This window comes from Triplophysa rosa, linkage group LG18 (assembly GCF_024868665.1).
Source record: "Triplophysa rosa linkage group LG18, Trosa_1v2, whole genome shotgun sequence".
NCBI classification, from domain to species: domain Eukaryota; kingdom Metazoa; phylum Chordata; class Actinopteri; order Cypriniformes; family Nemacheilidae; genus Triplophysa; species Triplophysa rosa.
Window position 1 is genome coordinate 15,261,244 of NC_079907.1, and position 24,258 is coordinate 15,285,501.

General features: G+C 40.7%; 1 protein-coding gene and 4 non-coding genes across 5 annotated transcripts in view; 4 read left to right on the forward strand and 1 right to left on the reverse strand.

Moving 5' to 3' along the window:
* LOC130569548 (uncharacterized) overlaps positions 1 to 1,393 on the forward strand; it is a 4,135-nt gene extending 2,742 nt beyond the window's left edge. Inside the window, exons 3-4 of the mRNA XM_057359253.1 lie at positions 635 to 819; positions 1,169 to 1,393. Coding sequence (XP_057215236.1) covers positions 635 to 819; positions 1,169 to 1,393 — 410 coding nt within the window. The remainder of the gene's footprint in view (positions 1 to 634; positions 820 to 1,168) is intronic.
* A 2,591-nt stretch (positions 1,394 to 3,984) lies between these two features.
* Positions 3,985 to 4,056, reverse strand: trnag-ucc (transfer RNA glycine (anticodon UCC)). Its single transcript has one exon. It is a non-coding gene; the product is annotated as a tRNA-Gly (tRNA).
* Positions 4,057 to 4,247: 191 nt separating this feature from the next.
* On the forward strand, positions 4,248 to 4,321 carry trnak-cuu (transfer RNA lysine (anticodon CUU)). Its single transcript has one exon. It is a non-coding gene; the product is annotated as a tRNA-Lys (tRNA).
* A 270-nt stretch (positions 4,322 to 4,591) lies between these two features.
* Positions 4,592 to 4,665, forward strand: trnan-guu (transfer RNA asparagine (anticodon GUU)). Its single transcript has one exon. It is a non-coding gene; the product is annotated as a tRNA-Asn (tRNA).
* Positions 4,666 to 4,795: 130 nt separating this feature from the next.
* Positions 4,796 to 4,867, forward strand: trnaw-cca (transfer RNA tryptophan (anticodon CCA)). Its single transcript has one exon. It is a non-coding gene; the product is annotated as a tRNA-Trp (tRNA).
* Positions 4,868 to 24,258: the final 19,391 nt, after the last annotated feature.

The following is a 24,258-nucleotide window of genomic DNA, read 5'->3' on the forward strand; positions in this document are numbered from 1 at the left end:
TTTTGTGAAACTGCTTTTGGTACAAGATGTAGTTGATGGGCTTGATTTTGTCCATGGGGAATTGATTGGATGTTTGTGGTTTGATATTAGTCGATTTCATGTGAGGGAGAGGAAGAGGAGAATTTTTGATTTAATGATTACAAGGCCACATAAAATGTTTTGCACAAACAAATTATGAAAAATACTGCAATATTCCACTGAAGACAATACGTTCAATTTGATTTCATGGTGCTAATGAAATCTGACAGATTTCTGTCCCTCTATTGAAAGTCTGTTCAACCAAATCTCTGACCGCTATATTCATATGGATTTATTTTACTATATCTTTATGAATGCTTTTAAGGGTTTAAGAGTTTTGGGTGAATAGACTTTCAATGGAGGATCAGCGCTCTCTGATTTCATTAAAGATATCATAATTTGCATGAGGTAAAGGATGACAATTTTCAGAAAATGGTCCTTTTAATTGCACTTTTGGAGCTGTGATGTCATGTGAGAATCAGTATTTATGTGTTTTACTTGATGTCTTTTTTGTGGTAGCTTGGATAAAACATTAAAACATTTCCTTAAATTTTTTTGTGAAAACCCTGCACTGTGCGCACAACATCTGATTTTTGTGACTTTTGATATTTTCTAGGACCCATAGATCAACCGGTATTTGCCACCTGCTGTAGAAGCCTGATCGGATGCAAGCTTTGTGTTGATCAGTGGATGGCTACTGCATCTCAGTGCTTGAAATGCAGGGGGGAAGATCTCAGTAACAATGTCTTTCTTGCAGTGGGTCTTTCTGAAGTTTTGTTAGCTCTTAGTGACATTATTAAGGTAGAGTAGCGCTGCATTACACAGACAATTGTTACCTGATTGTTACCTGATTGTTACAATTGACGTTTAGTTCAGTGGTTTAATTGACAGCTTATTTTGTTGAAACAAGAACAAGAAAAACATTTTTTGTTAATTGCATTTGTCAGCATCATGTTGATGCTAAACAGTTAGTCTAATATTTTGTTTCTAGAAAGAGCACTTGATAGGAAAACATATAACAACCAATAAGCATGTTCTTTATGAGTATCTTTGAGTTAGAGTGACTAGAGTGATCAAAGCCTCTTCAAAAGGCAAANACTTCAAGGCAGCTGTGGCTGGTGCTAGACTCTGCTGGACACTTGCTCTCCAGGAACTGGGTTTGACAACTCTGCCAGAAATTCAGCGAACGACAGTTTCCATGCAAAGCACCAGGAGGCTCCAGCATGTGCAAAGCAATGTCAGAAGTGGGATTCTTACCCATGCCTCCAGAGGAGACTGCGACCTGTCACTGTTACATCCCACAGTTGTCCAGGTAACCGCCTCACAGCCTGCTGCACCTGCTGCCAATCCAGGTGCCATAACCAAGAGACCCTAAAGAAGAACTGTGGAGGCCAACACATGCAAGAAGTGTGGCCAATTTAAAACAAGTGAAACAGGTCATAGCCAGTATAGGGGCAGGGTGTACTGCCCAAACACTGAGACTGTTTCAAAAGAGGTATGGTTGGAGGAAATGAGAAGAACCACCTCCAAATAGTGTGCAACTATAATGTATATAGTTTTATGTAAATAGTGTTATTTGAACAAGTTGTTCATTGTTAATAGTAGTTTGTAGTTATTTATTATTTTTTAAAGGCATTATCAAAGGCTGAAAGGCCTTTTTACACTTACTTGTTTTTAAATACATTCTTTATAATTGTATTTGTTTGTCTTTTATTTATTTTTTAATATTCTATATACCTTCAGGTATATAGTTTTTTAAATGTGCTATTTAACTTATTAAACGTTTTAATTTAATATTCTTTAATCTTCTGTTAACATATTTGTGAAATAAAAAGAAACTATCAAGACATGTTTTTTGACTTTCATTATTTTATTAGTTTTAGTAAAACACAATACTCGGTGCCTTGCAATAACATAAAATATAAATATATAAGAAGGACTATTTCTGTATTTTGTTGTTCTTGCATAATAGGCATTTTTCAACATATTTGCTGTGGCTTGCATATTTGTTATAACAATACCACAGAGCACAGGCATCCTTTTTGAGTTAAAACACAACCAACGACGTACATATGTTTATTTTGAAAGTAATGCATTCAAGAATTTCGTTTGTTTAATAAGACTAAAAATTCAACAAAACGTTGTCTTTGGCTGGATTCGAACCCCCGTCTGGTGACTGCCTGCAATAGAAAGCAATGTAAATTAAATGTACGCTTTTTATTGCTTCAAAAACTAGCAAATGCATCAACACTCAAACATTAGGGAAGAGCTATCTCTTCTCTTGATATTTCACCCTTTATTTCCCTCTCTTTTTCTTTCCCTTCTTCCCCTTCTCTTTTTCTTTCTTCCCCTTTTTCCCCCCTTCTTCCCCACATTTGATGGCCTATTGGAACGCAATCGGTTAGAGCGTTCAGCTGTTAACAGAAAGGTTGGTGGTTCAAGCCCACCCAGGGACACGCTAAGGTTTTCGTTGCCACATACAGCACATCTGACGCATTTCTGTTCGGCCATCGGGACGGAGGTAGCGTCACGAGGCTTTACGCCAGAGCATGACTAGGAGCACCGTTATTGTGTAGGCCAACGAGAGGCCTCGTGGCGCAACGGTAGAGCATCTGACTCCAGATCAGAAGGTTGTTCAAATCACGTCGGGGTCACTGGTTATTTGGGCTTGGAAGCCTTGTTAGCGATGCCTTGTGGCTGCTGTCGCACTTTGACTGACTGCTGCTAGCTAACCGGTCGCCGTGACTTTGTTGCCGAATCAGAAGGACCTTTTTGCACCTACGGGGTTGTCCACTTTAACACTGTTGGACGTTTAGGATGTTTTCTATGTAGAGGTGAGGTTCAAAATGTGAAGACAGTGACAAGACGTGTCGTAAAAAAGGTCCCCGCTGTACCTGCTGTACTTTTGAATTGTCGGCACCCGGGACACAACACGGTGTATCCAGCACATATTACCTGAGGCCTCAGGAAGCACGTTACAATAGAAGGTAAATACTGTGTGCTCACTTGAATTTGGATGGTGCAAAGGGGCTTAAAAGTAGGAGGAGCCCAGAAAGGCTCATAAACGAGATCAGTGGCAATTTGTTTGACCTCCTACACTGCTGCCTCACTGTGAAACAACGGGGTATTTCCAAGTGAAAGAGCAGCTAAGAAACCCACCGTTTTCCCATACCGGGAGTTGAACCCGAGCCGCCTGGGTGAAAACCAGGAATCCTAACGGCTAGGCCATATGGGAGACTGCAGCACCCGACTTGGAGGGGATATGCACGTCAACTGTTTTCCAGCACAGAGGAAGCGTAGTAAAACCACACGTTTGAAGAGCATCGCACAAAACTCTCTATCTATCTGAGCACATTTTGACAATAAACTCGCAACAAGCAGAAGAAAACCAAGAGCCCCAAAACAGCCAGGAGACAGCGATGTGCACAGGCAATCCGACAGAGGCGGATTATTAAACTCTCTGATTCCTAACACGTTCACCGAGGCCCGCTGTGAGCGGAGCCGTCCAAAAGCACATTGAACTCACAGTGGTTTCACCCCACGGAAATCTTTCGTAAAAGGCGGAAGTTTTAATGCGTAGATCAAGAGAAACTCGAGCTACACCCACCAGCTCTCGAACCAGCGCACTTCCTATGTCGTACCGCAGTGTTTAAGGGGGTTATCTTTGGTGCGGGCTCCTCCGTAACCATTCCATCTGGGAGGGGCTAACGAAGTGAAGTTCTTGTCCATCAACAAAATGATGCAATTGACAACTCTGAAGAGATGTCCCTGAAGCTAACAGTCTGCCGACCACTGGTGCTAGGATCTGGATCTGCCTGGGAAATGAAGAACAAATCTCCAGTCTCTGACAATTCTAGCTGAAGCAGTTCAAGACATGGTAAGGCCTCCTTCGACTACACATTCAAACTGTTGGAAAAGTCTGCGACATGCCTCTCTCCTTTGTGCAAGGGGCTTTGCAAAATGCAATGCATTGGCCGGGAATCGAACCCTGGTCAACTGCTTGGAAGGCAGCTATGCTCACCACTATACCACCAACACAGGCACCCGGTTGCTGGCCCACACGATATGCCAATGTAGTCAACACCGTGTTGCTTTAGTCTTTCCTGAGTGAATTACCAACTCAATAGATTCCTTTAACTCCTTCCTTTCTGTCGCATTAAAGTGAGTCAATTAACCACCAAATTTTAGCCAGTGTTCTGTAGTGTCATCCTGAATCCCTGGCTGAGGCACGCCGGCTAGCTCAGTCGGTAGAGCATGAGACTCTTAATCTCAGGGTCGTGGGTTCGAGCCCCACGTTGGGCGTGTAAGAGCCTTCTGTTCTTGGTGCTTTTCACCAGGCCAGGTGACGGGATGTTTGTGCAGCTTCTTGGTAAAATACAGAAGGCGCAATGACTCTTAACCAATATGCGGCAAAAAGGGCTCTCTGAAAGCATCCGCTATATTGGCGTGCTGCGACGTATGTGGTTATGACTCTGCAAAGCTCTGCTGTTTCTTTCCAAATCAAACCAAGTCTGAGAAACGAATTCCACGTCTCGTTCTGCCGCCGTCCCTCGCCCGCCTGCCATCTCTGTCGGTCTCTGTGGCGCAATCGGTTAGCGCGTTCGGCTGTTAACCGAAAGGTTGGTGGTTCGAGCCCACCCAGGGACGCGTTAAGGTTTTCGTTGCCACATACAGCACAGCTGATGCATGTTGGTTCGGCCATCGGGATGGAGGTCGTGTCACGAGGCTTTACACCAGAGCATGACTAGGAGCACCGTGATTGTGGAGGCCAACGAGAGGCCTCGTGGCGCAACGGTAGCGCGTCTGACTCCAGATCAGAATGTTGCGTGTTCAAATCACGTCGGGGTCACTGGTTCATTCTAGCTGAAGCAGTACAAGGACATGGTAAGGCCTCCTTCTTCCTCTATTGAATTTCTTATCAACAACAGGTTAAAGTGTGATTATCCGATGAGAATGCCATTGTGGACCAGAGGAGGATTAGGAAAGTCTCCACAACATTCTAAATGAGTCCTCGTTAGTATAGCGGACAGTGTCTCCGCAGGTGACGCGCACGACCGGTTTCGATTCGCCGACGGGGAGTTTGTGTCTGCTTTTGGGTCGTCTCTAGCATGCCTAAGGCCATCAAACTGAATGTGTAACTTAGTTGACACGCGCCGGACGGCTAGTTATGGACACTGCACGCTGACGCCCCAAAAATATTTCCCAGGTCGCCCGGCGTTGCCGAAACGAGGGGGAGAGCTCCCGCGATTGAACGGAAACGTCATGGGGCTGCGGCAACGCCCGGGGGACCCATGAAAAATGCCCAAAGTGCCTAATTTTTGAGTCACGGAAGGAAGGGTTAGGCACTCTTTTGCGCAGAACCACGAGGGGGCGACTCGATGTACGTTCCCAACCTAAGCCACGCACGTCAATCAGGTTGCGATCGGGCCTCCCGAAGAGCGCCTAAACATCCCCCTTGCAACCTACGGGCCGGCTCCGGACCCCGATGTACACGAGAAGCCTACATGTACACGTTCCCATTGTAACCTATTTTGGGCGGAGCTTCCCGCTGGCCACGCCTCCATCCACAGAACGCCTACGCATCCCCCTTGCAGCCTAAACTTGAGGGAGGCCTGCCCGATGCACCTGAAGCCTGCCCGAAGACCTGGACGCCACCCGGCGACCCGGGGGACCCCGTCTCGGAGCTGACTGCCTCATTTGAGCCCAGCAGCTGTGTGACACACGCTTAAACAGCCTAAAGCCATTTTCTTTGACTTTCGAGTCAAACGTGCACATAAAAGAGCGGTGTGCATTGACACAATGTTTTCTCACATCTGCGATTTACTCGAAGGGCACAAAATTAGGTAGACAGAGTAAGACCCCTGTCAGTGGTCTCGTTTGCTTTGGCAATGATTCATCCAGCTTAAACCAACAGTATAGTGTATAAGAGGAACAGCCCTTCACAATGACGTGCATTAAGGCTCACAGTTTTGGTCCAGAAGCTTAAAAATGGTGTGTCCATTAGCTACCTATGGGAGCCGTGCCAAAAGTGTCCGTGACTCAGTTTGGCAATTACATGTTTATTACAGCTTGTAATATGGTTATCATGCTCAAAAATTGTATATACATGTGTAACTTATTTGATGTGGCTCATATAGGTGTATAACGGACAATATATGTGTAACTTATTTAATGGGACCCTCATAGGTAAATAATGGACAAAGCCTTTTAAGGGTCATTATAAGCCTAAGTAAGGAGTTATATAGCTTTAGACAACAGTAGAGTGTATGAGCGGCTTAGCCCTTCCCAATGACGTGCATTAAGGCTCATAGATGTGCTCCGGATGCTTAAAAATGGTGTTACCAGTGTTACGACCATTTTCTTGTGACAAACCTACAGATATGTATCCTAGAAGCGGCCCCATACAGGTATATTGACACTTCAGGCTTCAAGCATGTCGTATACCTCACATTGGACATTTTTCCAGTACACATATGTATTAATCTTAGTTGAATGTTTTCTTTCAGAAATCCAGTATGATGTTGGTTATATTTAGATAGTTATATAATAAACATATACAGTATATATATATAATAATATAATATATATAATAATATCCAAGATGGCGCCGCGGATGGCTGCCTCGGTTTGGAGTGCTCTAGTACTTATGTCTTTTTTGTTTGTTTTTCCTGTTTTAAGCTTCAAAATCTGTTATATGTTTATTCTACTATATACTACCCTGTACATTATGTTCTTATATGTTTATTATCCTTTTCTGTAAAATAGTCTTTATTTTTACACTGCGTTCCAAATTATTATGCAAATTGGATTTAAGTGTCGTAAACATTTAATTTTATATTGTTCAATTAAACTTATGGATGGTATTGTGTCTCAGTGCTCTTTGGATCACTGAAATCAATCTCAGACACCTGTGATAAGTAGTTTGCCAGGTGAGCCCAATTAAAGGAAAACTACTTAAGAAGGACGTTCCACATTATTAAGCAGGCCACAGGTTTCAAGCAATATGGGAAAGAAAAAGGATCTGTCTGCTGCCGAAAAGCGTCAAATAGTGCAATGTCTTGGACAAGGTATGAAAACATTAGATATTTCACGAAAACTTAAGCGAGATCATCGTACTGTGAAGAGATTTGTGGCTGATTCAGAGCACAGAAGGGTTCGTGCAGATAAAGGCAGAATGAGGAAGGTTTCTTCCAGACAAATTCATCGGATTAAGAGAGCAGCTGCAAAAATGCCATTGCAAAGCAGCAAACAGGTATTTGAAGCTGCTGGTGCCTCGGGAGTCCCGAAAACCTCAAGGTGTAGGATCCTCCAGATGCTTGCAGTTGTGCATAAACCTACTATTCGGCCACCCCTAACCAATGCTCACAAGCAGAAACGGTTGCAGTGGGCCCACACATACATGAAGACTAATTTTCAAACAGTCTTGTTTACTGATGAGTGCCGTGCAACCCTGGATGGTCCAGATGGATGGAGTAGTGGATGGTTGGTGGATGGCCACCATGTCCCAACAAGGCTGCGACGTCAGCAAGGAGGTGGCGGAGTCATGTTTTGGGCTGGAATCATGGGGAGACAGCTGGTGGGCCCCTTTAGGGTCCCTGAAGGTGTGAAAATGAACTCTGCAAGGTATGTAGAGTTTCTGACTGAGCACTTTCTTCCATGGTACAAAAAGAAGAACCATGCCTTCCGTAGCAAAATCATCTTCATGCATGACAATGCACCATCTCATGCTGCAAAGAATACCTCTGTGTCATTGGCTGCTATGGGCATAAAAGGAGAGAAACTCATGGTGTGGCCACCATCCTCCCCTGACCTCAACCCTATTGAGAACCTTTGGAGCATCCTCAAGCGAAAGATCTATGATGGTGGGAGGCAGTTAGCATCAAAACAGCAGCTCTGGGAGGCTATTCTGACATCCTGCAAAGAAATTCAATCAGAAACTATCCAAAAACTCACAAGTTCAATGGATGCAAGAATTGTGAAGGTGATATCAAAGAAGGGGTCCTATGTTAACATGTAACTTGCCCTGTTAGGATGTTTTTGATTGAAATAGCTTTTGATTTCAGTAAATATGACCTCCTAATGCTGCAAATTCAACAAATGACCATTTTCAGTTTTTTACAACCTATGAAATGTTTTCAAACTCTGTTGTGCATAATAATTTGGAACAGTGCATTTTGAGTTTTTCATTTTTTAAATAAATACTGTTGTCAGTGGGAGGTTTGTTCAATAAAATTCCAAATGTACCCTAACTGTTGATTACTTGAAAATTATACTGACTGTCATTTGCATCGACAAATTAGGAAAACCAGAGAAAGATATCATTTGCATAATAATTTGGAACCCAGTGTATATATGCACAATTTAGAATGTTTTAGACTGTAAATCGTATTATATTGTATTGTCATTGTGTTAAATGTCTGTACTAGAAGCTTCCAACACCAAAGAAAATTCCTTGTGTGTGCAAGCACACTTGGCAATAAAGCTCTTCTGATTCTGATTCTAGAATAATGCTGAAAATGTTGCCTTTTGTCAAAAGTTTTGAAGTCTAAAGAAAAAATAGTAAAATTGACAATTTATTTGCTTTTAGAGCTCTGTAAATATTAAACCAAACCTTTGATGTTTTGGTGATTATATGGCGATTGATTGATTGAAGGGTGGTAGGAGGAAATAAATGAAATATTTAATTATAAAATAAAAGCATGACTTTGGTTTGTCTTTTACCCTCTCCCCAAGGGATGTAAAGAAGTACTGGTCCACTGGCTCCCGTATCCATCATGGTAATGTCAGCTTTCATGTTGAACTGACTCGAGTTGTCCCTAAAGGGACAGTTAACCCTAATTAAGAAGCCTGTCTTACAATAAAATGGTTATGAGTTATTTAGAGTTATGTAAGGAGCACATGGACCAGTGTTACACTTCTTTTTGGAAAGTGAAGCGGGCTGCTTAATTAGGATGGACTGAGACAACTCAACATGTTTTCGCCATCAGAGAGATTAAGTTTTGTCACAAGTACAATTTACATGTACAGCTGTTTGTAGTGGTGTTCTGCTAAGCGATGACAGAGCCATAAATGATTTGCTAAATTTTGATTTGATTGAGGGTAAGGGAATTATCACAATTTCATATTTGGTAGGAATGGGAAGGTCTGCTTATCACACAATACGATTAGATACACAATATGAGGTTAACAATTTTTATAACAATTTATAACAGATTTGTAACCTAATAAAGAAAATTTAATGACAGCTTAATTCCAGATGTTAAGAGTATTTCTGAGATACAAATCTTTGTATTGTAAACGTTTAAAACGTCATTACAAAGTGACAAAAACATAATTTGGATAACCTATAAATGCTTTCTGCTTTCTCCACACCATTATGTTAGGAAAATATGTAGAAGCCCAACAGGATTTATAAACCATTTCAGAGACTATAATTGTACCTAACATATTTTAGAACTCAAATATATAATTTCTGAATGTTTAATTGCCTTTTTTTCAGCCAAAAGGCCTGGCCCCCATCTTGGGAACCACAGGAGAACATAGGAATGAAAGTGTCTTGATGGTGCAAAGAAACAAAACAGTTCTGCCTATTAAACTGAGCCATGTGGACAACAATGAAGTTCTGTTTCACTGAACTGAGTACATATATGTTGCAAATAAAAAGTATTTGTTCATTAATCTATATCATTATTGTTCAGTAGGGTGGTTGGAGTGGGTCAAGTATGATTTGATGTTTCTAACTTTAGATTAATTTTTGGGAAATGGTTTGAGGATGCAACCACACTTCACTGTAGGGCTACATATGTTTTTTGCTTTTAGAAATAAAAAAAATTGTATAATCTATCATCCACCAAGGCAAATTGTTATTATCAGATGCATTTTCACAACCTTCCACCCAGGAAAAATACAGTTTGCATTGTTTTTGCACTTGCATAAAAGTCCTGTCGTGTTTTTAGCTTTTTCTCCCTCTTTGGAAACATGGAATTAACATTGTTACTGGAGTACTTCAGGGTGCATAAATATCCTTAATGTCCTATGACAACGTTTCAGTTTCACCTCTGGCTACAGCCTCTTTCAGGCATAGTATCTTAGACAATAAACACAGTTTCTGGACAATAAACTGGTTTCGTAGATGCTGCTACCTAAGTATCCTATTAAAGCCTTGTATTCAAGTTATAGCCAGCTTAGGTGTTATGGATAACCTTAAAGTTAACACTAACCATATTATTGTATCATACTCTGTTTTTGTAAAATAGAGTTTGCTCTCAATATGTTTTACATGTGTACATGAAGATTACTGCTACAATTTACTCTATAAACATAAAAAAAATAAAAAGGAACATACAGGTATTGACTGTACAATACAGCTTTCCCACAATGAGGTATAGCAATGTTTTTAGCCCTTGTCATAGCAGCTATTCACAAAACGCATGAGAAGTCAATAAAAGGTTGTTTATTTAATAAATAACAATGAATTTACAGTCTTTATTGGTAAGACAGTGTCCCACATAAGGTAAGTTAGTCTGGTTGTTTGATGGGAAAGAGATGAAATGTAGTTGGATTAAACGAGATAAGAATCGGAATATGCGGAACTGAGGAATATAAGGATAAGTTTCTTATTTGTTTACTTTCGATATTAAATCGAAAAATGACTGAACGAATGATACACCAGTGTTGGGTAAGTTACTCTGAAAAAGTAATTAATTACTAGTTACTAATTACACATTCGATAATGTAATTAGATTACTGTACAAGTTACTCTCTTCAAAAAGTATTTAATTACTTATTACTAATTACTTTCTATATCCTACATCAACCTTGATGAGTTAAGTGATTCAAGGATAGACATGAAACGGCTCTTTCAATTCATTTAAATAAATAACATAAAACTACATAAAGTATTATTATTAATTACAAACGTGAGAATTATACATTAAAGCACAGATTTTTATGTTAGACTTTGAATTTTGATGTAAATTCCTCTTCTGCACACACACATATTACACAAAGTATTTAATTTAATTGCATCAGAAGTAACTGTAATTAAATTACAGAAAAAATAAGAGTAATCCCTTACTTTACTTTTTCAAGGGGAAAGTAATTAAATTACAGTAACTAATTACTTAGTAACTAGTTACACCCAACACTGCTTATAACACACCAAAAACACAGAAAAACACGTACTTCCGTCCGGAGTATTTTCTTCACAGACACCAGCTTGTTTAATATCTTAAACATTTAACTTACCCACAGAAAATAAACAACTTGTTATCTCAACAATGAAAATGTTAATGTTAAGGCCATCGCTTTTAATAATTTGTCCTTCAATTCTGAGAAATAAAGTTTTTTTCAGTTTTGGTAGCAGATGGTTACGGAAAGATATCTACAAATAGGAAAGCAATTAGAATTTGTACTTTAATTTGTGTTTAATATTTGTAATTAATATGCTGTAGTCTGTACCCTCTGCCCCTCTTTTCTTTCTTTTTTCCTTAATATATAGTTGTATATTCCTGTCTCTATGGTCAGCAAGGATTTCTTGAATAAACAGAGTCAAGAAGAACTCTTTGCCATGGTCTACTCTTATTTGGTCCCACATTCCATTGTTGATTACAGCAGGCCTTAAATAATGATCAAATTCAAAAATAAGTTGTTCTTACACTGACTCTTTCATATGCAATATATTCAGATGATATATATAGTTCAAGCTAATAAGTCTTTTTTTCTTTTGTAATACAAACCTGTACACTTTTTCATAAATAGTGAGGTTATTCTTTACTGGCATACATGCATAAGCCATGATCTTGCTGCTGTAGTCATCAATTGCTAGGACATGTGTAACTCCAAACATGCCCAGCTTTTCGTTTTGGTCTAAATGGAGTTTGTGTCCTGTAGGGTATAGGATTAAGATTTCGTGCACCCTGATAAGAGAAGTGGAAAAAATAATGCAAGAATTACAATGTTGTCTTTGAATTGTTTGTCCAGTAGGCCTATTTGTTAAAAGCAATAGTCCAGATGTAACATAAAATGCCAACTGTAGGGCTTGCTATAAAAATGTTGCCGTAGTGTTTTACTAAATAACAACACCCTTTATCTAATAACTGTTGGTTTTGATGTATATAAGGATTAATAATAATAATAAAAACTGGCTTACACTGCATCGCATTTCATGGTATGGTCGATGTATTGTCTGGAGGGCTCGCCCAACCCGACTTTCTGCGGCTCGAATTCCCTTTGCTGCCAAATAACCTGTCATCATCTTACGACCGTAGGTTGGTCCTGCCTAGAGTGATGGAACAAACTCATTTATCATTTATCAACTAAATATGGCCTACATCAGACTATAATATAAGCCATGCTTGTTTAAGCAGTGTTTTTAAGCAGAGACAAAATCAGATCTTTGAATGTTACCACGTTTAACTGTCATTGTGATTCAAATAAGATACACGATGTACAGTAGGCTTATACTGGCCACTACACCAACACCTGTGTGCAGTACAGTATGGCTACTGTAATCGATTTGTTTAAACGGGCTGACCGTTCGTTAACTGAACTAACGTTAGTCCGGGAAAACAACGCTAAACCATCTTCAATGTCAAATGCATTGTTTTATTGCAATATTTTCTTTGCAATTTGTAACACTCAAATGAGAATTATCACTGCAATTGAATCGAGATAACACCACTTCATGCATATTATTCATACACAGTAAAATCAGCAGTGTAGAAATTGCAGTGTTAAATACTATTAATTCTAAAAGAGTTAAATTAATAACCTACAGTGTTAACGAATACTCCTTTGTAGTGTAGTTGAAGGGGTGCCACAAGGTGTAATTCTATTTTTACACTTGAAGTGCAAAAAACCCGCCAAATTATCTTGACTCCTCCCCCAATTACCCCCTCTGAGGGGGAAGACAAAGAGGCCATTTTCTTCGTGTAAGATGGAAGGTGAGTAAGGTTATTTTCGTCCTCTTTATTCTATGGTCAGCAAGGATTTCTTGAATAAACAGAGTCAAGAAGAACTCTTTGCCATGGTCAACTCTTATTTGGTCCCACATTCCATTGTTGATTACAGCAGGCCTTAAATAATGATCAAATTCAAAAATAAGTTGTTCTTACACTGACTCTTTCATATGCAATATATTCAGATGATATATATAGTTCAAGCTAATAAGTCTTTTTTTCTTTTGTAATACAAACCTGTACACTTTTTCATAAATAGTGAGGTTATTCTTTACTGGCATACATGCATAAGCCATGATCTTGCTGCTGTAGACATCAATTGCTAGGACATGTGTAACTCCAAACATGCCCAGCTTTTCGTTTTGGTCTAAATGGAGTTTGTGTCCTGTAGGGTATAGGATTAAGATTTCGTGCACCCTGATAAGAGAAGTGGAAAAAATAATGCAAGAATTACAATGTTGTCTTTGAATTGTTTGTCCAGTAGGCCTATTTGTTAAAAGCAATAGTCCAGATGTAACATAAAATGCCAACTGTAGGGCTTGCTATAAAAATGTTGCCGTAGTGTTTTACTAAATAACAACACCCTTTATCTAATAACTGTTGGTTTTGATGTATATAAGGATTAATAATAACAATAAAAACTGGCTTACACTGCATCGCATTTCATGGTATGGTCGATGTATTGTCTGGAGGGCTCGCCCAACCCGACTTTCTGCGGCTCGAATTCCCTTTGCTGCCAAATAACCAGTCATCATCTTACGACCGTAGGTTGGTCCTGCCTAGAGTGATGGAACAAACTCATTTATCATTTATCAACAAAATATGGCCTACATCAGACTATAATATAAGCCATGCTTGTTTAAGCAGTGTTTTTAAGCAGAGACAAAATCAGATCTTTGAATGTTACCACGTTTAACTGTCATTGTGATTCAAATAAGATACACGATGTACAGTAGGCATATACTGGCCACTACACCAACACCTGTGTGCAGTACAGTATGGCTACTGTAATCGATTTGTTTAAACGGGCCGACCGTTCGTTAACTGAACTAACGTTAGTCCGGGAAAACAACGCTAAACCATCTTCAATGTCAAATGCATTGTTTTATTGCAATATTTTCTTTGCAATTTGTAACACTCAAATGAGAATTATCACTGCAATTGAATCGAGATAACACCACTTCATGCATATTATTCTAACATACGTATTAGAATGACGTAATATTTTAATACTTACTTCTTGTACTGCTGTCGATACAGCTATTTCCAGGTGAGTGTCAGAAACCTCCCGTCTCAGACCATGACTGGCACAAAATCTTCTCACACTCCTCACCGAATAACCTCGCCCGGCACCAAGTTGAGACAGGTGCTCTGCAATGTCCGAGTGTGTTTTATGTTCTAAAATCATGTTCGTAATCACCTCTCTGTATGGTTCCAGAGACATGACGGCTCTTATCTTTCAACAGTGCGGAAAATATTATTTCCGGGTGTCTAATTTGGCCATAGAAAACCAGTAAAATCGACATTTTTTCGAGATTAATTTGTGCGTTTTTAAAATGTTTAATAAAAGTGCAAAATCCATAAACAAAAATCTGAAAACACATTAATATTTATTTTTTTTGCGCAGCATTTTGTGTATACGGTTTTAATTCCAATTTTTGTTTTCAGCATTGCATTTAAAAATACAATAACCGTTCTTTTTTCATTTTTTTAAGGGACCATTCTCTAAAGNAAAATTAATTACATGTAAAAAATATATAAATGGCGTCAAATATGGCGTGTGATTACTAACTAAATGTTTTTTATCAGGATTAAGGATACTCGTCAAAGTTAAATTCAGAAGTGAACAGAAGTTTGTGAAAGTTTCTCAAAGCGATTTGAAACTTTCTGATTTCCTAGACGAAGGTAATTTTATTTGTGAAATAAGCAAATAATAATTAATAAGAAGCTGCCTATTGTGGTTACATTTATATTTCCAATAAACCGAAGCTTATTTGGGTTCGTTCACAGCCTTTGTGAAGTTCGGCATTACCGCCTCTAGTCGGCCCGAGGCCAGGCTTTACGATGAGTCTGGCACTGAAGTTGATGAGGATGTTTTCGAGGACGTTGTGAAGCAGCTGAATTTGGGTGTTTTTCAACTCAGATTAGAGAATTCTTCAAATGGTAATGGTGAGTGACATTATTTTGTGTTTGTGCATGGCTTTGTGTGTTTGCTGGGACCGCCAAGCAGTCACGTGTTAACGCAAGTTTTTTTTTGTGAGTCATTTATTAATGTGCATTCAGGCTGACTGGGGGAGTGTTTGATATGGAATTAAATTCGTTAAGTAAACGCGTATAAAATCTGAATGTACAACGCTTTTAAAACATTTATTAGCCCATTGTGAGTTGCATGAGATCCACAGTGCGTTGTCTTTGGCGCTGAATATCACGTTGTGTCGCCGGACTGTAGTTAAGACATGCTCGCATTGTCGTCATGCAAATTGTGTAAACTAAACTGCTCGTATGCTTGCGAACTCTGCAGAGCATGCAGTTAATTTCGCCTGAAATGGAACCCTCCTTGTGAAAACCCGGCTAAAGTCATTTTCGTGATTTACTACATATTGTAAAGACCACTATGTGAAAATGTTTTTTATTATTATTGACTAAGGCCATGTCAAAAATGTAAATGATTGAAATCAAACTTTGATGCTTGTCATCTTATAATTGGATTATGAGATTTATCAATCTATGTGGTCACCTTTATGGAAATTAAACCATGGTTTGACTACAGGTAACACCAAAAAACATTGTTACTGTAGTAAAACCATGATTTTGCCAATACTATTCAATAGTTTAAAATAAGCAGTGCTATATTGTTAAATCTCAGCTGTAGGGTGTTGTTAGGCACAATATTAAGTAAAATCACCAAACTCAGCCAAGACTAATTTGAGGTTTTTAAAATCCTTTGTCTACAGATATGACCCAGGCCCCTTCAGTGTCAAGTGAAGAAAGCTCAGTTGAGATTGCAAGCTGTGAATCTGATGACACCGTTCTTCTAAGTCAGGAGTTGTCACGGTCCCACCGTCTTGTTTATGAAATTCTAGTCGTGTGGTGGGATCGGGGCAGAGTCCTTTGGTTATGTGTGGAGAGAAACATATTATTGTCCGTTTGACAATAATATACGTTCTCTCCAGTGTCTTGTCATTGGCCCATTCCTCTCGTTTCCTTGTGATCTTTCCCTAAGTGTTTGATTACCCACACCTGCCCTGTGTCGTTATCCCTTGTTTGTCTTACCTATATATACCCTCATGTTTCATTGTCCTGTGTTCGGTCATTGTATGTGGTGTGCATTCCTGATGTTCCCCGTTATGCCTGTACCTCGCAGTTCAGTTCAGTTCAGTTCAGTTCAGTTCAGTTCAGTTCAGTTCAGTTCATGTGTTGGTTTTTCCTCAGTTTAGTGTTAGTTAGTCTACGTCCTGTTATCATCCTGTTGTGTTGTTATACCCCATCGTCGGTCTTTGTTTTGTGTTTATTATCTGTTAAATAAAGTCTTTTGTTAACCCCTTCATCCCCGCTGCCTGCATCTGGGTTCTTCATTAGTGTTTTCCTGACAAGGAGTCTTCAACTTAAATTGCTTGAGGTCCAGTAAACGAACCCTCCTTACCAGCCGAGGTCCGGACAATTAAATACCTAAAAATATGAATAGATTTTTTTTATATCTATACGATGGCATAACAATGTCTGACAACAATATAATGAAGGAAAATGTGCAAAATGCCCTAATCTCTAAACCTGCACTGAACATACATTCATTTCAATACACATTAAAATACATTTTTCCAACTTCAAAAGCATTTAAAGGGAATGATTTATAGCCACAAAACTAACTGTACAGTGTTCATGTGTGTGTCAGTGTGTGTCAGCTATTATGCACAACTTTTAGATTATTGAGTATTAAAATAAACCATCAAATCATATGTACATATTCCTATACGTATTGCTATTGAGCTTTAAATAATGGTATATTTGTGTATGAGACCATTATACACATAGGAATGTTTGCATGTGATTTGACGGTTTATTTTAATACATATCAATAATCTAAAAGGTGTGCATTCTATCTCACACACATATGAACACGTTACAGTTAGTCAGGGAAGTCATTCCCTTTAAATGTTATTGAGCTTTAAAATGTGTATATTTATGTATGAGCCCATACAGCAGTGAAACACATAAGAATATTTGCATTTGATTTAACTGTTTATTATAATAAATATAAATAATCTAAAAGGTGTGCATTATATCTGACACACACATGAACACTGTACAGTTAGTCTTGTGGGTATAAGTCATTCCCTTTAAATGCCATTGAAGTTGGAAAAAGGTATTTTAATGTGTACTTTAGAGATGGTCCCTAAATTCACGAAGGTTTAATGTCATTCCAACTTTATGCCAGTGAAAGCGGCAATGAACGCATGCTTTATATGCGCCACGCACTCGTGTGTAAACAAAGTAGGACAATTTATATATAAAACAGTATACAATATTGGTTAATGTTCCTATAGGAAGGAGCTTGTTCTGTTGACAGACAGAGGCTTCAATTCCGCGAGTAGGCTACAGTTTGCAAAACCGTGCGCACGGATTGCGAAAGCGTGGGCACAGATTATGAATTCGTGGGTACAGATTTCAAAAATTGAGGGGACGGTTTACAAAACCGAGAGCACGGATTGNCGTGCACCCTGATAAGAGAAGTGGAAAAAATAATGCAAGAATTACAATGTTGTCTTTGAATTGTTTGTCCAGTAGGCCTATTTGTTAAAAGCAATAGTCCAGATGTAACATATAATGCCAACTGTAGGGCTTGCTATAAAAATGTTGCCGTAGTGTTTTACTAAATAACAACACCCTTTATCTAATAACTGTTGGTTTTGATGTACAAAGTATATAAGGATTAATAATAATAATAAAAACTGGCTTACACTGCATCGCATTTCATGGTATGGTCGATGTATTGTCTGGAGAGCTCGCCCAACCCGACTTTCTGAGGCTCGAATTCCCTTTGCTGCCATATAACCAGTCATCATCTTACGACCGTAGGTTGGTCCTGCCTAGAGTGATGGAACAAACTCATTTATCATTTATCAACAAAATATGGCTTACATCAGACTGTAATATAAGCCATGCTTGTTTAAGCAGTGTTTTTAAGTAATTTAGAGCTCGATGTTGGGAGCAATACGACTACTTTCTCTCCTGGTGCAAATTGGCGTAATCTGGCACCCCTGTTATACTTTGTCTGTCCTGGGCCTGTAACAAATTCTCCATAGAGAGTATGGAGGAATTTCATGATATGTCTTTATGTTTTTGATCTGTCTTTATGTTTTTGATCATTATTCACTATGTATTGCTCTTCGTTTTAAACACATTTGTATGAGATTCTGAAAAGCACCCTGCACAGCTGTGTTTTTGATGTCTGGCAGTGTTTATGAAATCTGTGGACTTTTTCCGGCCCCAACCCTACAGTATGACCAAATCTGGGCATGTTTCGCCCCGTTACTATGACTATAATCTACATTGAGCAAGGCCACAGTTTTACCACAGATAAAGACAAGAGAAGGAGGTGAAGAAGGGGAAACAGGTCATGATGACCATTACATAATTGTGGTGGGCGAGGATATATAAAAATATATTTAAAAAAATTAGGTAATAGCCAGCCTACCATGAATAAATACGCACCTTGTTGCCTGGGATATATTGGTGGCAGAAAATCAACAATTGGTTAATAAAAATAAGAGATAACGGGAATCTACCTGATTGGTTTTAGAAAGGACCACCTTTCAGAAGTTTCACTATAACTGTAGACTGAAAACACTTGGTTTTTAGATGACTTGGAACATCTCACTTTGTTTGGCTCGAGCAAATAAAGTTAACTCCTTGACACCCGGACCTTCTTTGTCTGAGAGATTTTTTGAACTACAAGACTGATATTTTTCCACAACAAGAGCCCCCCCAAAGTGTGGAGTTTTGTTCTCAGGTCCATGACATGCCGTATTTGGTTTTTGCTGTCGGAAGGTCCGTCCTCCCAAGTTTCCCTTAGGACGTCCAACACCCCGCGAGGCTGACGTCCATAGAGAAGCTCGAGGGGGAAAACCCCGTGCAGGCTTGGGGGACCTCGAGCATGGCAAATAACAGGGGTTCCAGCCATCTATCCCAATTTTTGCCGTCTTCGTGAACAAACTTTCGCATCATGGTTTTCAACGTGCGGTTAAAATGTTCGACCAGTCCGTCCGTTTGTGGGTGATAGACGCTGGAGCGTATCGCTTTAACGCCCAATAACCTGTAATGTTCCCGGAGGGTCCGTGACATGAACGCCGTGCCTAGATCTGTGAGAACCTCTTTTGGGATTCCCACACGGGAGATTAAGTGAAACAGGGCATCTGCTACGCTTTTCGCTGAAATATTGCGGAGCGCCACTGCCTCGGGGTATCGTGTTGCATAGTCCACTATGACCAATGAAAAGCGATACCCTCGTGCAGATCGCTTTAACGGCCCGACCAGGTCCATTCCAATTCTCTCGAAGAGAACCTGTACAAGAGGTAGAGGGCACAGTGGTGCTTTTGGGGTGGCCAGTGGGTTTACCAGCTGACATTCAGGACAAGACGCACCACCTGTGCACGTTCTCATGAATGCCCGGCCAGAAAAATCGGGGTCGTCAGACGATTCAACGTTGCTGCCTGCCCTAAATGTCCGGCCATCGGAATACAGTGAGCCGCCTGGAAAAGCATTTCCCGACTGCTCTTTGGCACGACTAACTGGGTTGTATCTTGCTTTGACTGAGCGTCTTGGGTCACTCGATACAACCTGTCTTTTTAAATGTCAAAATACAGATAGGAGAGCGGCCGAGTCAGTTGGAGAAGCTGCCTGTCGATGATGCGGACCTGTTCAAAGGCATTTTTGAGCAACTCGTCCTGAGACTGTTCCAGGGGAAAATCATCACATTGAGAGAGATTTCTCCTCTCCACAGTGCTCCGTTCCCCTGAGTCAGTTCTTATTGGCCCCGGCTCGGCTTCTCCCACCTGCGCGACCGCCCCGTTTCGCTGCGCTCGGTTCCGCCAAGAGACATCCGCAAATAAATGCCCCAATAAAACACTGAACTCTGGCCAATTCGTCCCCAAAATTAGCGGATGTCGGAGGTGCGGGTAACGGCCACCTCTATGCTATCCTTTTGACCCCGTAATTGTATAGCCAGGGACACTAAGGGATATTCCAACACATCCCCGTGCACGCACCGTACCTTAACCATGCGGCTCTTATCCAATCCCGCTGACTGAATCAGGCTTTGATGAACTGAGGTTTGGTTACAACCTGAATCCACCAAAGCCTGATACGTACCACCCTTTATACAGGTATTTGGTACAGGCCAGCTTAATCGAGGGCAGCCGGCGGGGCGTCCGGGCTCACGGGATCCGGATCATCGTGCCGATCTCCATTACAGGACACCGATTGATAAAATAATCCGGATCCCCACACCACCAACAGACCGGCCCAGGCCTCCCCACCGCCCTAGTGGCAGAAAGTAGGCCAAGGGATTGGTGAGGAGACGGTGGAGGGACGGGAGCGGTGGCGGCAGGGCCGCTGGACAGGCCCGCGCCTCTGGGCGGCACCCTCACAACTGCTTGCGGTCACAATGTCAGTCTGGACCGGGGAGGTGCCCACGGAGGGAGGTCCACCCAGGACCTGTTTAAGGGAATAGGTTTGGGGGAAGAAGGGGAAGACACAAGGGAAGGGGAAGAGAGAGAGATGGTAGGGGTTCGCCAACCCCGGGACCACAGACCTCGCTGAACCACGCCCCCCTCGCCACAAACATTCCTTATAAAGAAAATGGTACTCACCAAGCAGAAATGTAATACAAAAATGAAAAGATTGGTCACCAATTTCAAGAGGGTAGGCAACAATGTGTTTGTCATACCTCTTCTTGTTCCGTTCAGCTACTTTCTCTGCATTTCAGATAGCAACTTTGTAGCTTTCTTCCAGTCTGTGCTTGAGATCTTGTACATATTTAGAGTGGGATCCTGACTGACCATCAACAGATAAACCAAAGGCAAGGTCGATTGGTAATCGAGGCTGTCTCCCAAACATTAGCACGTATGGTGAGTATCCAGTTACATCACTCTTCATACAATTGTAAACATGGACTAACGGTTTGACAAAATCTTTTAAACTAGATTTGGCCTTATCGCATAGGTTTCCCAACATCTGAAGAAGTGTCCAGTTGAAACGTTCTACCGGATTGCCTCTTGGGTGATATGGGGTGGTTCTGACCATGGACATTCCAGTGATTTTGCACAGCTCCTTAATGGAGTGCGACTTGAAGTCCATGCCTCGATCACTGTGGAGTATTTCTGGAAATCGATAATGTACTAGAAAATTGACCCATAGGCACTTGGCTACTCTCTGGGCTTTCTGATTCCGCATTGGTACAGCCACAGCATATTTAGTGTAAATAATATGTTATCACCAATACTGTATGTCCTTCGTGTTACTCTGGTCAGGCTCTAGGGACAAAAAATCCATGCAGACTAACTCCAGTGGTCTGCTGGTTCGGATGTTCACCAATGGGGCAGCTTTATCTGGCAAAATCTTTCGTCAAACACAATCCTCGCAGGTTTTAACCTTCTTTTCAACTGACAAAGACATCTTAAGCCAGAAAAATCTTGATCGAACAAGGTCGAGAGTTCGCTCGATGCCTAAGTGACCCATGTCATCATGAAGCTCTATCAGAATCATAGCACGGAGATCAGCAGGCAATGCCAATTGGTAGGACAGGTTTCCTTGTTCTTGTCACCTTCTAAACAACACTCCATTCCTCAGTTCCAGACGATTCCATTCTCAAAGTCAAAAGTCAAAAAGTCAAAGTCTGCTTCGTTGTGAATTCTGCCACATGTAAAGTACATACATATAGAGGATTGAAATTGCGTTACTCTCAGACCCATGGTGCATACAAATAACACTACACAGAATAATAAAAATATATTAAAAAATACAGATAAATACAGATTATTACACTGACCAAAATTATAAATGCAACACTTTTGTTTTTGCCCCCATTTTTCATGAGCTGAACTCAAAGATCTAAGACATTTTCTATGTACACAAAAGGCCTATTTCTCGCCGAGATAATCCATCCACCTCACAGGTGTGGCATATCAAGATGCTGATTAGACAGCATAATTATTGCACAGGTGTGCTGTAGGCTGGCCACAATAAAAGGCCACTCTAAAATGTGCAGTTTTACTGTATTGGGGTGGTCCGAAAACCAGTCAGTATGTGGTGTGACCACCATTTGCCTCTCGCAGTGCAACACATCTCCTTTGCATAGAGTTGATCAGGTTGTTGATTGTGGTCTGTGGAATGTTGGTCCACTCCTCTTCAATATCTGTGCGAAGTTGCTGGATATTGGCAGGAACTGGAACACGCTGTTGTATATGCCGATCCAGAGCATCCCAAACATGCTCAATGGGTGACATGTCCAGTGAGTATGCTGGCCAAGCAAGAACTGGGATGTTTTCAGCTTCCAGGAATTGTGTACAGATCCTTGCAACATGGGGCATGCATTATCATGCTGCAACATGAGGTGATGGTCGTGGATGAATGACACAACAATGGGCCTCAGGATCTCGTCACCTTATCTCTGTGCATTCAAAATGCCATCAATAAAATGCACCTGTGTTCGTTGTCCATAACATATGCCTGCCCATACCATAACCCCACCGCCACCATGGGCCACTCGATCCACAATGTTGGCATCAGCAAACCGCTCACCCACACGATGCCAAACACGCTGTCTGCTATCTGCCCTGTACAGTGAAAATCAGGAATCATCCGTGAAGAGAACACCTCCCCAAAGTGGCAGACACCATCGAATGTGATCATTTGCCCACTCAAGTTGGTTACGATGACGAACTGCAGTCAGGTCGAGACCCCGATGAGGACGACGAGCATGCCGATGAGCTTCCCTGAGACGGTTCCTGACAGTTTGTGCAGAAATTCTTTGATTATGCAAACCGATTGTTGCAGCAGCTGTCCGGGTGGCTGGTCTCAGACGATCTTGGAGGTGAAGATGCTGGATATGGAGGTCCTGGTCTGGTGTGGTTACACGTGGTCTACGGTTGTGAGGCCGGTTGGATGTACTGCCAAATTCTCTGAAATGCCGTTAGAGACGGCTTATGGTAGAGTAATGAACATTCAATTCACAGGAAACAGCTCTGGTGGACATTCCTGCAGTCAGCATGCCAATTGCACGCTCCCTCAAATCTTGCAACATCTGTGGCATTGTGCTGTGTGATAAAACTGCACATTTTAAAGTGGTCTTTTATTGTGGCCAGCCTAAGGCATACCTGTGCAATAATTATGCTGTCTAATCAGCATCTTGATATGCCACACCTGTGAGGTGGATGGATTATCTCGGCAAAGGAGAAGTGTTCACTAACACAGATTTAGACAGATTTGTGAACAATATTTGAGAGAAATAGGCCTTTTGTGTACATAGAAAAAGTCTTAGATCTTTGAGTTCAGCTCATGAAAAACTGGGGCAAAAACAAAAGTGTTGTGTTTATAATTTTTGTCAGTGTATATTTCTTAATATACAGGTACATCTAAAAAAAATTGAATATCGTGAAAAAGGTCAATATTTTTTGTCACTCATTTCAGAAAGTGAAACCCATATATTATATAGATTCATTACACATAGAGTGAAATATTTCAAGCTTCTTTATTTCTTGAAATTTTGATGATCATGGCTTAAAGATAATGAAAACCCAAAATTCAGTGTCTCAGAAAATTAGAATATTACATAAGATCAATAAAAAAAGGATATTTTAAACAGAGATGTCAGGCTTCTGAAAAGTATGTTCATTTCTATGCACTCAATATTTGGTTGGGCCTCCTTTTGCATGAATTACTGCATCAATGCGGCGTGGCATGGAGGCAATCAGCCTGTGGCACTGCTCAGGTGTAATGGAAGCCCAGGTTGCTTTGATAGCGACCTTCAGGTCATCTGTATTGTTGGGTCTGGTGTCTCTCATCTTTCTCTTGACATTACCCCGTAGATTATCTATGGGGTTCAGGTCAGGCGGGTTTGCTGGCCAATCAAGCACAGTACCACCATGGTCATTGAACCAGCTTTTGGTACCTTTGGCAGTGTGAACAGGTGCCAAGTCCTGCTGGGAAATGAAACCTGCATCTCCATAAAGCTTGTCAGCAGAAGGAAGCAAGAAGTGCTCTAAAATTCCCTGGTAGATGGCTG